Genomic DNA, 17658 nt, shown 5'->3' with positions numbered 1-17658 from the left:
AGCTGTCCACCCTTCAATGTCCTTTCATCTCCCCTCAGAGTCATAAAAGTGAGACCCTGTGGTCTCTGATGAAGATGTTTTCTAACTTGTAGCTGAATCTCACTTTTCTAGTGCCCCTTTTTAGCTGCAATCCAAGTACAGGCTGCACTGAGTGATGCCCAGTATTAGTTTCACATCTAAACTGGCCTCATAGTGGAGTGTGTGTCGGTGGACTCTGCAATGGCCTGGGGCATTGCCTCAAGCAAACCCACCCAAAGGTCCAAATCTTTTTCTAGATGACACTGTCCCACTGTCTGCGTTTTTTTTCCACAGTGCTTGTTGAGCTGCACCTAATGACTCTAAGTTGATGCCAGTCTGATACCTGGGTTAAATTTTAGGTCTTTACGGAATCTGTTTCTTGTGCCTGTGGAGGATTATATCCAGGAATGGCCTAAAGATATCCAAAAAAATGGGGGCCAAGTGTGCCATCCTAAAGAGGGTTTGGTCCGTCCCTGTACCCAAATACCAGCTCCATGCATCCCAATAATAGAATATGCTTTCCTGATGCTTTCTGCCCATGGCTGTGTCACTTCTGGTGCCCAATGCCAGGTGCTTGCCTGCCTATAACTAGATTAAGCTATCTTAATGCATTCTACCCAGGGTTGAGTCCTTCCTGGTACCCAATGCCAGCTCCTTACCTCTCTAGAATGGAATATGCAATCTTAATGCACTCTGCCCAGGGTAGAGACCTTTCTGGTGTTTAATACCAGCTCCTTGCCTCCCTAGAATACTTTAAGCTATCTTGATGCATTCTGCCCAGAGCTGGGTCCTTCCTGGTGTGCAATGCCACCTCCTTGCTCCCTTTAAAAGATACACCTGTACTGATGCATACTGTCTATAGTGGAGTCTTTCTTGGTTGCCTATGCCAGCTCCTTGCCCTCCTGTAATAGATGAAGCTATGTTGGTTTAATGGCTGTTTAGCGTTCCTCTCCTGGCTATCACAGCATCAAGTCTTTTTGTGTGGGTTTGGGGACAGATGTGGTCACACAGCAGTCACTCAAATCAAGAATGGCACACATTAGGATTATATATGCATGCCCTTTGATGGGATGGCAGAGAACTGCAATCCTAGAGGAGAACACAGGGCAAGTCTTGCGACTGGCACCAGTATTCCTCATGATAGCCTCTCGCAGCACAACACTGCACACCAATCAGAATGTGTGGGACCTGAAGCCCCGCTTACTCACTAAGGCCAAGCGATACCCCTTAGGTTTTGACCCTATCATGTTAACAATGCTGTTTTGGCCAAATGTCACCACCATGCCGATACAAATCAGACCTTAAGCTCACAGATTGTCAGGTGTCTGCTCAGTTGTGTTGCAGCTACTCAAATATTAAAACCGGTCAGCAAAGGACATCCCAAATTAGTACAGCGCTCCATTACGAGTAATGTTTGCGCAATCTTCCCACATATGTACTAAACAACACAGCAACGAGAAAGGGAATAGGCGTGAGCCCACACGAACCAGCTTCTGACACATCAAGCCCCCTGCGACAGATGTTAGAAGCCAGCAAATATGCTCCCCTTCCATTCCGCACCCCACGCCAAAGGCAGATGGCCACCTGAGCCGCGTTTCAATGAAGAAGTGCCAGGCACCGTGAAATATAAGAAAATAAACTCCGAAGCTCTTTCGACTATTAAAGTCATTTTCAAAGGCTCCCCACCAGGGGGCGCTGCTGCTGTTGCTACTCCTCCTCCAGTGGCGCATGTGACAAGATGGAGTGCTCCTGCGCCGTGGCTGCCAGCTCTTTGAGAAACTCGGTGAACAGCACAGCTGCAAACACTGAGTTTCTCATGTGTGGGGGGATCCTGTGAGGAAGAGGAGGAGAAGTAGGAGGAAGAGCAGGTAGAGGAAGAGCCCCCCTCGTTTGTTTGCCAAGTCGCACCTGTGTTCCACTGCCACCTCCGTTGTGATGCGATGGTGCATTTTCTGGCCCCAAAGGATCTAAAAGATAAAAGAAAAAAAAAAGACAATAGCTTTAAAGGAAGTGGGAGCTCCTTCCAAAAACGAGCCAGAATCTCAAACCCAGTGAAAGGAACCTGAGGGCCGTGTAGCGCCCACCCCCGTGGCAACGGCACAAAGGGCACCTCTGAGTGTACCCTGCACTCAAACAGGCATCCCATCCACGGCTGACTCCCGCCGTATGACCAGTGATGCCCAGGTAGACCACAGCTTCCTTGGACCCCATAAAGTTAACGCCTTAAAGAGTAAGTTTGGTAGTTTATGTCTTCACACACATGCTACATATGCAAAAGCCACGTGAAACTGGGTTCTAAAGTTAAGCATTTTTTGTGAATTTTAAAAAATATTTTCCTGCACCTGCGGTGGGTTGGCGCCCTGCCCGGGGTTTGTTTCCTGCCTTGCGCCCTGTGTTGGCTGGGATTGGCTCCAGCAGAACCCTGTGACCCTGTAGTTAGGATATAGCAGGTTGGATAATGGATGGATGGATCTTCCTGCACTGACACTATAAATTGGAAGTTCTGGGGCGCGGGGAAAAAAATCATATAAAATTTCAAATGCATCTGTTTTTCAAGCCAAGACAGTTGTCGAGTATTGATCTATGTCTTGCGATTACACACACATTGTAAAATAGTTTATACTTGTCATAAAATATTGACCAACATTATGAGATTCAACCATTTTAAAAGAAGACCAACTGTGGTCCCGTCATCTTCGTCCACAGTAATGTTTCACCCCCTGTGGGTGGTGTGGTTTCCTCTCAAAAGACCAAATCACAGTAAACATTTTGTGCTGCATGATTAGTTTTGCTTTAATTTACTTCCATATTTACGTGAGAACTCACACAAGTGAAGTGAAAACGTATCCGTATGAGAAAAACAGCACCACGAATAAGCGATAAAATGATTATTTCCAGATCGTTTTTGTTGTCACAAACATACGCTGGCAAGGCAATTTTATGGCATCCTTTCAAAGGTAGGTTGAACACTGCTGCTGCATCTCACATGCTGCGTTCTACATACCTCAGAAGGTGGAGCTGGGAATGACATCACACCAGAGTTCGCCACGTTCCAGTAAAACATTTGGAAAAACAATGTTGAGGCCTCCAGCAAAATCTTTGTTGTGCTTGCTTTTTTGGAATACAGACAACTACTGAACAACGCAATACGCATCATTTTGAGCGTCCATACACCATAGGCACAAGTCCACAGATAGAGGTTGGACACCACTGAATGTACGACTGCTTTAATGAGATACAAAAGTGGTAATGGCTTCCACTACAACCTGTGGTGTACCTCACCAATTTGGACTGACGTCAGACAAATTCAGACTTGACAGACCAGCCATGGGGGGGTCTTTCCAGTTGAAAATTCCAACTTCCCAGTTCAAATGGAAGGCTGCATTAGAAAAATACTTGCTTATTTAACACAGTCAGGAGAAGCTTGTGAGCCTAAGAGTCAAAGATACTGAAGGTTAATAAAAACAGTCAGTGGAGGTGCAGTCATTGCTGTAGAGAAGAAGACAAGAAAATGAAAGGAGACATGACACACCCTGAGGAGGCACTGTGCTCTGGGTCAGGGGTCAGTATAAGAGTTAAAGGGGCTGAGGAAGCCACCGTTAAGAATACCCAAAAATCCCTGACTAATAGGAAAGGGGGCAATTTGGAGGGGCGGTGAGTTCACTGCCCACTTGTACATATTTAATTTTTCATGTACTTTCTCTGTAGAAAACGAAGAAAAGATTTGTGCTTTATTTTCTTTTTGTAAAGAACTTGATCACTATAATTAAGACTCACTTTTTTTACATTTTTGTCTGTCATGTCTGTCCATAACTGATCAGTCTTGGTTGACGAACTACAGGATACCCAGGGGTCATGACCGTGCCAGGGTGTGAGAGGGCATGGAACATGACAGGTGTTGAAATTGAAATGGTCAAAAATTCATTTAGCCAATTGCAGTTGTATCCCATTCCTATAAAGCACAACTCCGTGATGGTTTTTATAGAATCGTCGCTATTTAAATTACCAGTAGGTTGCTTGGTAGGCTTACCATATATATTTGCGTGTAAGTTGGGTCTTGAAACCCAAAACAATCGATCATAAAAGCAGACCCCGACTTCAAAAATACAACACTTAAGGTTTTTTTAACATCTTGCCTCCTCCAATCTCCCACCAGTTTCTCAGACACCTCGAATTTTGTTGCAGCAGCGCAGTTGAAAATTTCTTTCGCCACTTCAACAATATTTAATTTAAAACCAGCTTCATATTTTCTTCTGATTGAATGCTCCATCGTAGATAAGGGATGCTCTTACGATAAAGGTGTATGAGAGTGTGAGACACAAACAACAGAAAACAGAGCAAACGTTGCTTCGGAATAGTTTGGGTATCACCATGTGGTCACGTAGGCACAATACATAGAAAATAAAGGCCGTGTGCTCCATGGTTACTCTCTCGGGTGGGCGTTAGCATATCATAATCTCATAGACCAATAGCGTGAGTTTACTGCTTTCGACTTATATAATAAAATACCGGAAATTATACAGTAAAATCAAGCCCCGACTTATCCACGGGAGAACTTAAATTCAAGTATATACGGTATTCAAGATCAAGCCGTGTACAAGTGCTGTCCAGAGTACTGAAATTGAAATGGTAAAAAAAAAAACAACTTGTGAACAACTGTTCTGTATGCCAGTGTTCATTATAGTAAAGGCGCTATATATTATTTTATTCATGGTCACTTGGCTTGCAGGGAACGCTAATAACTCTGAGCAGGTAGCTGTCCGTACTGCTGATGGGTTAATTTGTCCAAAAGTATGTTCAGCATGCAATATTGTGTAAAGTGCCAAGGGATGATGCTCACCATGAAAAAGGTGCTATATAAAATAAAGGGAAAAGTAAGGACTACCTTTGATTTAAGAAGGAACTTAAGAGATTCTCACTCATTCAAGACACATTGTGTCATTTAATATTCATTCACACATCCATTATCTGAGCCGCTCAATGGAACTCAGGAAACCTCAGCAGCACCAGCCTGCATCCTGGATGAGGTTATGGGGGCCTTAACTCAAGCAGCATCGGGTACCTGGCAGAATCCCTTCATGTATGGGGTGCCTCTTATATTGCAGCAGCATTTATCAATGACTCTCAATAATTATGATAATACACCCTGATTTGTACTTCTCCTTCTTGACAACACTGAGTTTTCTAGCAAGCCAAGGTGCTGCTTTACCTGAGTGGGGGCTGTCCCGGTGGAGGAGGTACTGCTTGGCATCAAACACCAGGGTGGAGAAGTCCTTCCTGGCAGCCGCGATTTTCTCAATATTATTCTTGACAGATGCCAGCACCTGAAGGGAGAGTAGCAGAGAGACTTTCTGTTAATACATTTTACAAAAGAGTACCTTGAAGAAATCCATCCATTTTCTTAAACAACTTTTAAAAATAAAAGTCACAGCAGTTCACTCTCTCTTCAGTAGCCCCAGGTTCAAAGCTGGGACAGGATGACAGGTCATCAAAGGGCACGTACACACACACACACACGCACACACACACACAACCCATGTGCAGTCCCCCCCAATGAGGATCCAGGAGGGTAAGTATCATCGTGGTGAGGGTCCAGAGAGGACTCTTTATCTGCAGAAGTATCTGTAGAGTTCACAAGCAGACTGCACTGATCTTATTGTAGCCAGAGAATGCACAACAAGTGTGTCAACAACAACAAAAATGTATTTCTTGTATAGATTAGATAAACTTTATTAATGCCATGGAGAAATTCAGATGCATACAGCAGTAGAAACATAAAAAACAAGGATACAATCTCACAGGACAATTAATACAGACAATCAATCAATCAACTTAACGAGTGCATCCGGAGGAAGCACTAAATTGCCTGATAGCAGTGGGCAGAAAAGACCCCACAGAGGTACTGCTTAGCACACCGTGGTGAAATTAGCCTGTGGATAAAAGTGCTCCAAGACAGCACCTCCTGGAGGAGGATTTTCCATGATGGTATCCAATTTGACAAAAGATAAAAAAAAAAAATCACACAAGGAATGTGTCACTAGGGGTCGTCACCAGAAAGACCATATAATGAGCGACTGAGTGCAACCCTTTTATATCCGAGTTTTGGATTAAAACCAATCAGTGCACAAATCTAATTCTTGTTTAAAGATTTGCAGGTATTTGAACTGCTTTGTTTCTTTTGAACTTCTTTTTGCCTTGCATTTTGGACTTGAAAGTTGATCGACTGAACAAGAGACTTGACTCTGAGGAAAAACAAAAAGCTAAAATTGCTGTTATCAATTCAGTAACTCAGTAGCACAAGGTAACCGAAGTATAATAATTAATTTGTATGTTGTATACAGCACCATTACAGTGGAGTCAGACAGGCAGATACACACTCAGACCACTGGGTCATCAGGTTCCACACATTTGAGAAGTACCCCTGTCTGCTACGGTATCTTACTGACTATTGCATCACTATGTGGCATAGCAGCAGCACACAGAATTTAGATATGCATTGTGGTCTGTGGATATACTGCGTGTTAGAATGCTGTGACTGTATTTTGTCATGGCATGTTTGCATTTCCAATCTAACAGTACTGTTAATTTACTTCAGTTATTTATTTAGTCATGCAGTCAGAAGGTGGATGCTATGCTGCCTTGTCTGTTGTTCTACTGGTGTCATTGGGCAAATTTGTTGATTTCAAGTGTTTTGAGTGCTGAAATCTGCATCACCTGTGGCTCTTCGTTATTAGCTGTCTTAATGGCAGTCCTATTGACTGAATGTGACACACCATTTACTTCAAATGCATATTTTGCAGGTAATATTTTTCAAGAACAAAGCTGTCAATTCTTTCAACCTTATTTCGACTCAAGCACTACACTTGTAATGCCGAACAGCAGAGAGCACACACAGCACCACTTATTCCTCACTACTCCATTGAGGTATTCGCATGCCAATGTATAATCTGATTTCACAGAAGGGGTTTCTCCTTGCAAAAGGTTCTGTTTATTTTTAACACATGCAGTGTACTCTCCGCACACATGACACAAATGGGGGTCTTTTTGGCCACAGAGTTTATTGTAATCAGATACATGTCTGTCTGACCAGATTAACAACCGCACCATTAATCTTTGCAGTTCAAAATCATTGCCTCCTACTTTGAGCAGCACCACTATGAGGCATTGGATTGGTTTAGCATGTGATGCTCTGTGAGCCGTCTAATTGTTTCCATCCTTTAATGTGAAATTCACTTATGGCTGTCACTTTTGGCTCTACTAGACAAGTCGATCCCAAGAAATCAGACAGTATTGGCAGGCATGTTTACAATCTGCAGATCTGCCTATTCATGGGCTTGTCATCAATAATTAATTGGAAATTATTTTGCAATTTATTGCAGAAAGCCACAGATGATGCTGTAGTTACCTAAATGGACTGCAAATCCCAGCAACCCCAACTTCTTTGGGCAACTTTGGCAGCTGCTGGAAGGGCTGTTTGGTAAAAGATAAGGGTGGCAGTTTTAAAAAGTGAACCATAAGCAGCCTGTAGGTTTGACTGCACAGCTGAATTACAGGGAGATTCACTTGGAAGAGGCACCGAATATTCTGTTGTAACTCCCGTTAGGATAAAGCAATCTGAACCAAAAAAAACACGCTCTATACCTTGAAGTATGTGTAATCGATTGCATTACATGCAATGCTGGAAGTGGTTTCCATTTTCTGACAGACACATTTCGATGCAGCGTTCCATGTTTGGTCTTAGAGCTCTTTTATACTTCACGCTCAGAACGCGTACGTGCCTGCATCATGGCTGCCACGCGTTCCCAGCGTTCATTTCACGCGTCCTCTGAGCAGGTCCTCAGAAATTAACGCGACGCGTGCGTGAGTTGCAGTACCAACAAAAGTCGGGGCGAGTGTGCTAAAAGTCGGACGGACGCCAGAGTCTCTGTTTATTATCTACATGTGACAGCAAGCCACTATGGAGATCCTTCGGGGATCGATGTGCGCACTTTGCTGTTTGATGAATGGCTCAAATGCAGCGCTATACATTATGTAGCCGATGTGAAGTTGCAAAAAAAAAAAACAGACGGCACAAAAGATGGTATGTGAAACTTTTAAAATGTATTGTGTCATTTATATATGTCTTTTTTATGTTTTAATTTTTGCAACTTAACAACAGCAACATAATGTATAGCGTTATATTTGAGCCACTGAGAAAAAAATAAAGGACACGGCGAAAACGTGTATTTTGTGATTAAAGTGGAAATTTCGGCTTTAATCACGAAATGTCCACTTTAACCTCGTAGTTTACTTTATCATTAAAGCAGACGGTCGTAAACGTCATCCCAGTTTTAATCGCTACGAGCTTCTTGGACCTGACAGCGGTAAAGTAAAACAATAAAAAATAGATGGCACAAAAGATGGTATGTGAGACTTTTAAAATGTATCGTGTCTTACGATCGGGAATATGCGACGCTTGAATATAAAAGCACCACGAATGCATCTGTATGTCGGCATTTTGCTTCAGCAGCGGAAAGCAGCAATAGATCGCCAAACAGAACAAATTAAATGTATGATATTCCAACTTTCTGCACATTTAGAATCTTTAGATTTATACTTGATATCACTTTCATGATGAAATGCATTAAAATGTGTATGTTACATTTTACATATAATTTCGTTTAAATAATGAATACTGTTAATAAATACACACATGGGGGTGTCACGGTGGCGGAGCGATAGCACTGCTGTCTCGCAGGGAGTTATGTTGCTGGTATTCCACACTGTGCTCCGGTTTCCTTCCAAAGATATGCAGATTTGGGGATTTGGTGCCGCTAAAATGACGCTAGTGTATGTGTGTGCTTGTATTCACCTTGCGATGAGCTGAGGTCTCGTCAAGGGACTGTTTCTCACTCGTGCCCAATGCTTCCTGGAATGGACACATACATCCCTGGATTTATGGATTTAATCAATAAACATCCTTTTCAGAGATATTGCGGTAAGGTGTTATCGGAATTTAGTAGGTGTTTTAGGCAATTCACAACACAGAGAAGCCGAACATGTTCTCACCGCGATAATATCTCACACTGCCACCTGGTGGATTCCTCCAGATTTACGTAAAATACGCGCGAAGTATAAACACTACAACGCTTGCGTAGCAGGAGCGTCCGCTGCAGCATGCGTCGCGTGAAGTATAACTCCGGCCTTAGGGGGAATAGCAGCAAATTCACTTTGGATGTTTTCCTTCAAATCTTCCACAGTGTGAGGCTTGTTCCGATAGACATTTCCTTTGAGCATACCCAAAGGAAGAAGTCTGGTGGTGTTAGATCTGGCAACTATGGTGGCCAAAGCCCCTTTAAAATTACCCTGTTGCCGATAAAGGACTCAATTGCAGCCACGCTTCTTGCCGATGTGTGTGACATGTTGCTCCATCTTGCTGGAAGTAACATTCCATTAACTCACGATCATCCAGTTGATTCTGACATCGCTTAAACGAACCAATAGGTTTGCACTATGAAGATGCGCTGTTCAATACTGTACACTACCATCCTGTGTCCACTGAGTGAAGGGGGTACGGGCGGAATGCACCCAGAAGTTGCAAACGGAGGTTGAGCGCCGCGATGGCTGTCCGGAGCCTACTCCGACGCAGAAGCATCCTGGCTTGTTCAAAGCTCCATATACTGAGGAGCTCATTGTACTATAACACACATCCGATCACAATTTTCTCTGGATTGAAGTGCTTGTCCTGTGCCTGCTGGATGGAAAACGTCTTCATTTGACGAGCGCCCCCAACTTCTACAAATCTTCACATACATCGGCAACAAAGAAGGATATACCTTTATACAACTTTCAGGCGGCTGTTCACAAAGGATTTAATTTCATAACTACACCATCTACATCTGCAGAACTGGACTGTGTCACGAGTGTTTATTGTCGTGACCCAGAAGTACTTCCATCGGGCTATGCCCTGGCACCAGAAGCACTCCCGGGTCCAAGATAAAATGAGCTGCTCAACTTCATCCAGACAAGTTGAAGTTGGGTGGAAGTGGACAAAGCTCGACTTTGAGGAGTGGAGGAGAGGAAACAAGAGAGGAAGAAAAAGAAAGTGTTGATTTGTGTTGGTGTGTATTAAAGAAGCCTTTTATAACATAGTTGATAATAATAAATCTTACATTTGAACCCGGGACTTGTGTTTGTGTGGTGGTGTCTGCTGCAAAGCCCCCAACTGGTCACAGTGTTTAAACAAAAAAAGACATTGTTCAAAATAACAAAGCAAAAGAGAAAACCCCAGAACAAATTTAATATAATGTAAAAAATAATTTAAATTCAAAACCAAATAATAAGACTATGCAACAAATGTCTTCTCCAAGCGAGGGGAGTTGCAGAACCGCCAGCTCCTACCTGATATAGGGATCGCACACTCGGCTGGAAGACCATGTTGGTGTTGAGAAGGAAGGAGCGCAGCAGGGGCTGTGGGTAGGCAGCCAGTTGGGCGATGATGCCAGTCAGCAGCAGGTTGACATGCATAGAGTTGTCAAGCATGTTCTCGAGCCGCGACAGGAGCACGCTGATGAATGGTCCTGAAGGAAGAAAATATAAAAGGAACAATTAGTGGAGGAATACGGAGAATGAGAAGAATAAATGTCAAAGAAAGTCAAGTCGGAGGTCACTTGAGCTAACCTAGAGACCAGAGGAAGTGTGTGTATGGCAAAAAATAAAAAGATGCACACACCAGCTCTGTTAGTGGGAAGAGAGAGCTACACAGGGGGCGAGGGAGGGACAACATGCTGGGAAAGCGGCCCGAAAATTCTAGAAGGCCATCCTACAAACAACTTGAACTTAGGGGGGGCTCAGCTTTCTGCTTTTCACATGAACATTGAGAAACCGAGAAATATTCATCACTGTATAAACCCAATAGTAAGTCAATTAGACAAGCACTATATGCAAATACTAGGATATAATATTGACATGAAAGGCACTTTATATGATAGTAAGAATCAGAGATATGAAAGGTACAATACAACAGATAAATGGACCAAAAGAATAAAAGACAGATAGAAACGGCAAAAGTATTAAAGATTTAGACAGAATAAGAATATAATATTATATAACATAGATATTAAAGGTACTACATGTGACAGATACTGTATATGGCATTTTATAATGGATGGATTGATAAGATATGCTGATAGAAAAGGCACATAAAAGGCCTGCGACCTCAAGTATGAATAGTATGTACGCACAAAAATGTTGCATACTTCCATTTCCATGCTCTCAATCGAGATATATAAAAACTAAACTTGCCATACTGCCATGCACATTTTCACAGCAGTCTCAGACCATGCGTACGCAAGTTTCTGCTCGGTTTTGTAAATGGGCGGCACCCAGCGTCGAAGCAGTGCTACTGTTTCTGTGTGGTCTTCCTTACTCTTTAAGATTCACACCCTTGACGCACACTTTATCAAATATAGCGAAATTAACTGCATATCATGTGATTGTAGTCAATCTGTAACAATATAATGATGCATGGAATGGCCACACTATTCCAACTACTCTGGCCTCTTTACTGCTGTTAGAAGACATCGCAAATGGAAGAATTAGAAGAGAGCGCGTACTTAGAGAACATACTGATTTCTTGTCCCATGATGATGACTGGCTTCTAAGTCAATTTCGATTTCCAACAGCTATCCTCTTGAAGCAGTGTGCTGAGCTGACGCCAGTTTTATAAAGGCAAACTTTGAGGAATTGCACTTTACTGGCTTCTTTGCAAGTTCTGTCCGCCCTCAGGTTTTTAGCCACAGAAGCTTTTCAATGTGAACTGGCTGACCAACTGGGTATTTGTCAGTCATCACTTGTGCCATGCCAGCTGCATGGGATGGTATTATCCGCTTGTCATCCATATAAATAAGATTCCCTTACGCTGTGCTTGAATGGGCAAAGTTCAAAGTGCAAGTCGCATCAACTTTTGGTTTTCTGAATGTAGTCAGAGAGACCGACTGCACAAAAACATTGCTGTAAAGGCACCTTTACAGAATGAATTTGCTTATTTAAACAGAAAGCATTTCCACTCTATTAATGTGAAAATTATCTGTGATGCGAAAATGTGTCTCATCAGTTTTGTGGAGAGATACACAAGTGTCTCGCCAAAAACTGCAGCAGCTTACTGCTCAACCAGTGTGAGCCACCAGAATTCTGTTACCTCCTCCAGTGGTGTTGACACTCACATGTGGGCTGTGACTTTCCTTTTCACTTCGACTTTGATATCTGACCACTTCTTTTTTATTATGGGTACTGTGTGGCTTTATGAACTTGAACTTGCCTCCACCACACTGTGCCGCTCCATCAATTTCCTTTTGTTGCTTGTACCAATGCTTAAGCCACCAAACAGTACTTCTTTCCTTGCCTCCACTTCACTGAGCAGGACCTCCATTTCGCATTCACTTAAATTCTTCTTTTACATTGATCAGAAGGGGCTATTTATATTGATTTGCATATTCAAATATGTGGAATTCTAGGAGGAGTAGGGGCAGGGCTGTGCATATGCTTGTGCATGTGTGTTAAAACTGACATTGACTGGGAAGTGCGTGGAACTTTACTTACGCGGTTTTATGCATCCAACTTTTTTGTGCATATGCACATTTCCAGTTTTGTCCATACACCATGCTTTAGTGCAAATTCTACGCAAGGTGTTATACGTGAGGTCCCTGATGGATATTAAAAGTACTCTATAACAGCTAGATATCAGAGGCACTATATGTCAGATTTATTGATATGAAAGGTGCCAGATAACAGAGATAGAAAAGGCACTAAATAAGAAGATAGATGTGAAAGGCACTATATAAATAAAGAAAGAAAGGCCCTATACAAAAGATAGCTTCAAGATTGAAAATTGGAAGGCACTATATACTGTATATCAGATGTGACAGACACTATAATAGACAAATAGATATGAAAGTAACTATAAGATAGTTTAATATGAAAGTCACAATATACTGTAATAGATGTGAAGGCATTATTAGCTAGTTATGAAAAGCCACATATAATACACATGAAGGTCACAATATATTAAGGATGAGGAAGGCTCTCTAAACAGAGAGGGGCGCTGCCCATCACCAGGAGGCAATGCCTAGCCCCTGAACATCTCATATCCAGAGCTCGTATCCAACATCAACTCAATATTTGAAGAGCATATTAAGCCTTACTGAGCTAATAGCTTGTGTGTCCTATGAGACTGATTTTTTTGCTTGAATTTTTTATTTTGTCATTAAATGGGTGTTGCCAGGTTGGCACCCCAAAGATTTTTAAAGCCCAAGCATTCTTCACTTCACACACTATACAAGACACAGATGTAAAAGTCACAATGTAATAGATAGGTTTATCTAAATCATAATGGCTCCCTGAAGAAATTTTTCAATAGATTTCCCTCCCACTGCCAGCTTCTTTCAATGACCAGTCTCCCCCACACCATCCCTACTACATAAAACATTGCTACCACGTCAGCTGGGATAGCCAGTGACAAGTCCCCTTCTGACCAAGAGTGTGGACTGCTCATAACTAGAGACCAAGTAAGGAGACAGCTGAGGAAGCTACACACAGGACAATCTGCAGGACCAGAAGGAGTTAGTCCTCGAGTTCTTAAAGCCTATGGTGACAAACTTTGTGGTGGCCCCTGTCATCTGTTCAGTCAGAACAGAACACTTCAGAAAGTGCCACTGCTGGGAAAGACATCCTGCATTGTTCCTGTTCCAAAGAAGGCAGGTGCCTCTTCACCTAATCACTACAGACCAGTGTCACTTACATTTCACAGCATGAAGACCTTTGAGAGACTGGTCTTGGACTAGGAGACTCCTCTTGTGGTAGATCACCTGGACCCACTGCAGTTTGTCTATCAGACAAAGATTAGAATGGAGGATTAACTATTGCTCCACAAAGTTTATTCTCACCCGAACAAAGCTTGTTTGTGAGACTCAAGGACTGTGTGAGCAACACTGGAGCACCACAAGGAACGGTCCTGTCTCCTTTTCCGTTCACTCTGTACACCCCAGACTATAAATATAATAGCAGGTAGTGGCACTTGCAGAAATTCTCAGGTGACTCTGCACTTATGGGGTGTATTGATAACAGGGATGAGGCAGAGTATAGGAGTCAGATGGAAAACTTTGTTTCTTGGTGCAAAGAGAATTGTTTGAATCCTAACAGCAGCAAAGCCAAGGAGCTGCTTATTGACTTTCATCACACCAAAGAGCCTCTGTGTCCAGTCACTGTTTAGGGAGTCGATGTAGAGGTGGTCCACCCCTACAAGTACTTGGGGGGTCCACATTAATGACAGGTTGGACTAGTCTCAGAACACAGAAGTATGACATAAAAAAGAGCAGAGCAGGCTCTTCTTCCTTAGGAGAAGGAGTTTCTTTAATGTGGGAAGTGACATCCTTCACATTTCCTATAATTCTGTGATGGCCAGTGCAATTGTCTATGTTGTGATGTGCTGGGCCTTTAAAGAACTTCTGTAGAAAGCCAAATTTCCCCCTGAGGACAAAATGTTCTAATCTATCTGTCTATTATATAGTGCCTTTCATATCTACAAATGTATCTATCTATAACATACAGATAGTTAGACAGATGACAGGCACTATATACAGTGAGGAGACATGAAGCAATGTAACCATTCATTTCTCTGGTGCCCCCCTCAACTCACCGGTGAATGGCACTCCTTTGTCACGGGTGACGCTGCTGTTACTCGCTGCCCAGTTTTTGGTGCCAAAGGGAGGTGACATTTTTTCCTGCTCTGGCTGCTCTCCATTGAAGGCATTCAAATCTATGTCGTCTTCTTCCATGGGTACGGTGAGCTCGGCGGAGTCCCCTTTAGCATCTTGTGCCCCTTCTGCACTGATGCCCAGGCCCTTCAGGAGTTCACTGTACTGGGCCATGATGTCATCCTCCTCGCCACCTGAGGCCTTTCGCCTGAAGTTGGGTTTCTGGCCCTTTGTGTTCTCTGGGGTGCTGGCCGGCTGACTGAGGCTGCTGTTCATCTTATTTTTAAGCTCCACTTCATTTTTGGTAAGGGAGGCTAGGAGGCCGTTGCTGACTGGCTGATCCCTTTGTGTCGAGGTGTTCACTGCCCGTTGCTCGGGACTGCCACCTTTGCTCAGAACAGCGTCAACCGTATCCAATGAGTCTTTCTGTGAAACCAGTTTGTATGCCATGAAATCGTCCTGAAAATCCGACTCTTCGATGTAGGAGCCTTTAACGAGCATGATGGCATTCTTCCGCATTTCCTGAATATGCTTTGGTGGATCGACAAGAGGAGTGTCCTTCGAAAACAGGGAGCCTGGCTCAGAGTCAGGAGACATGCCAGTGTCATAGCTGTTGTCCCACTCCAGCTCCAGCTGTTGGCTCCTCTCTGAAGGAAACAAACGGTCAGAGGTAGTGTGGTGCCCAGGCATCTGGGGCTGGTGTGATGGAGTGGACTGCCTGAGCCTATCAACACCCGAGTCTGAGCCGATGCATTCAGGTGGTGGGTTCTCGCCATCATATGCAGCTGACCAGACCTGGCAGGCCTTAATGCACAGTGAGATCTTCTCCCGGGCTTCATATAGATACTGCAGGTAACCAATGTCCATGACCTTCCCCGGCCCTACAATGCAAGCGTACTCTTGGCCACTGAGATCCAGGATGGCTTCATCAGAACCTGAAATGAAAGCAAAGCATGTAAGGTGGGTGATTGACTAACAGCAAACACATCAATGACATCAATATCACTGTATGAAGTGGGGCGTCTATGAGCAAGTGGCACCCAACATGGAAGTGTGGTCAAGCAGTTAAGACACTAGGCCGTTAACAACAAGTCAATCCAGTTCAAACTGGACTCTGGCCGAAGTGATCAGCCACATTCAATCACGTATCATGACCTTGGGTCCAAATACACTATACCGCCATAAGTATGTGGACACCCCCCCTTAAATGATTTGAGGTCAGGTGTTTTATTCTTCAAAGGTCTTTCAAATCAGCACATAGCCATGCAATCCCCATTAACTAACATACTGAAAAGGGTTATTGACTTTAAACATGGCATTGCCACAGGATGCCACAAATCAGTATGTGATGTTTCTGCTCTGCTAGGTCTATCCCATTGTTGCGAAGTGGAAACGTCGAGAAGCAACAACAATGGTTCAGCCATGAAGTGGTAGACCACACAAAGTAACGGGGCAGCGCCGCCAAGTACGGAAGTACATAAAAATGGCCTTTCCTCTGTGGCATCACTCACAACAGAGTTTCAGACTGCCTCTGAAAGCAACATCAGTACAAGGCCTGTGCATCAGGAGCTTCAAAAGATGGGTGTCTGCTGCGGAGCAACTGCACACAAGCCCTTAGGTCACTCCTGCACAATGTCAAGTGTTGGCTATAGTTGTGTAAAGCTGAATGGACACACATTCTCACAGGCACAATGCAAGAATCTTGTGGAAATATGACTGGAGGCTGTTATTGTGGGGCCCAAGTATGGTAGCCGCTTCACATTAATGCCCAAGGTTTTAGAAGGGAATTTTCAGCAAACTCATATAGATGTGAGCGTCAGATATCCACAAACCTTTGGCCATAAAGTATATCTGTAATATAATTAATAATAATAATATATCCAGCGAAGGACTGGTGTCCCATCCTCAGTGTGTTCCTGCCTTGCAACCAGTGCTGCTTGGAGATTCTCATTTGCCTGTGGTAATGAACATTAATGAGGACAGCCACTTGACCTCGAAACTTCTGTCTTTTTACCTGAAAAACCTCAGAACATATCTGACAAAACCTGGTAGGAAGAAATGACAAAACAAATATGGCAATGGGTTGCATTACTTCTGCCCTTTCAATAATGGTAATACTGAGCCGATAGATAGCTAGATAGCTAGATAGATATGAAATGCACTATGTAATAGGTGGACATTGAAAGATACTTAGACAGATGTGAAAGGCACTATGTGATAGCAGATAAACACTTATGAAAAGCACTATATAATAGTATAATAGATATTAAAGGCATAGTATAGATGAGAGATGGGTATGAAAGGCACAATCTAGTAGACAGACACAGACAGGTAGAGAGACAGACGATTTAATAACAATGGATATTACACTGTTACAACTTTCTAAAAATCAGCTTAATAAAACACAGGGCATTACATTGAATTTCCTTTCCATTTACTTATTTGGCTGCCCCTTTCATCCAAGGCAATATCAGATATAATTGGTTACACTTAATCTGGTCTTGCCAGTTGACGTACAGGCAGGTGAAGTGACTTGCTCATGGTCACACAATGTGAGTTGTGAGATTTGAATCCGTAACCTCAGGGTTTGCAGTCCAAATCCTTAACCACTATGCCACACTACCAGTCTTGCATCAAATTTCACCATACTACTTATACAATATATGGATATTATGGTGTTAATATACTGGTATGATAATTATACTTATTATTATACTGTGTTACATTATATTCTCAAACCCCAATCAATTTCAAGGTGCAGGGAGCCACGGCCTATCCCAGCAGCATTAAGTGCTAAGCAGGCAGTAATCCTAGAACGGACACCACTACATCCAGGGTCACTCTTGTGCACACACCCATGCTGGTCCAGTTCAGACACACAGGCAGAACATGCAAACTCCACACCAAC

At 43.1% G+C, this 17658-nt stretch overlaps 1 protein-coding gene across 2 annotated transcripts in view; it reads right to left on the bottom strand.

The window, feature by feature from the left end:
* Positions 1 to 307: 307 nt before the first annotated feature.
* The window catches only part of fhip1aa (FHF complex subunit HOOK interacting protein 1Aa), a 129976-nt gene continuing 112625 nt past the window's right edge, over positions 308 to 17658 (bottom strand). For both annotated transcript variants that reach the window (XM_039750251.1, XM_039750252.1), the window contains exons 10-13: positions 14693 to 15685; positions 10399 to 10577; positions 5228 to 5342; positions 308 to 1985 (exon numbers count right to left, since the gene is read on the bottom strand). In XM_039750251.1, the coding sequence (XP_039606185.1) occupies positions 1726 to 1985; positions 5228 to 5342; positions 10399 to 10577; positions 14693 to 15685 (1547 nt within the window). In that variant the 3' untranslated portion in view covers positions 308 to 1725. The remainder of the gene's footprint in view (positions 1986 to 5227; positions 5343 to 10398; positions 10578 to 14692; positions 15686 to 17658) is intronic.

The sequence above is a fragment of the Polypterus senegalus genome, chromosome 4 (genome assembly GCF_016835505.1).
Source record: "Polypterus senegalus isolate Bchr_013 chromosome 4, ASM1683550v1, whole genome shotgun sequence".
Taxonomy (NCBI): Eukaryota; Metazoa; Chordata; class Cladistia; order Polypteriformes; family Polypteridae; genus Polypterus; species Polypterus senegalus.
Note: the sequence above shows the minus strand (reverse complement) of the source record. Positions and strands in the feature narration are given on the sequence as shown.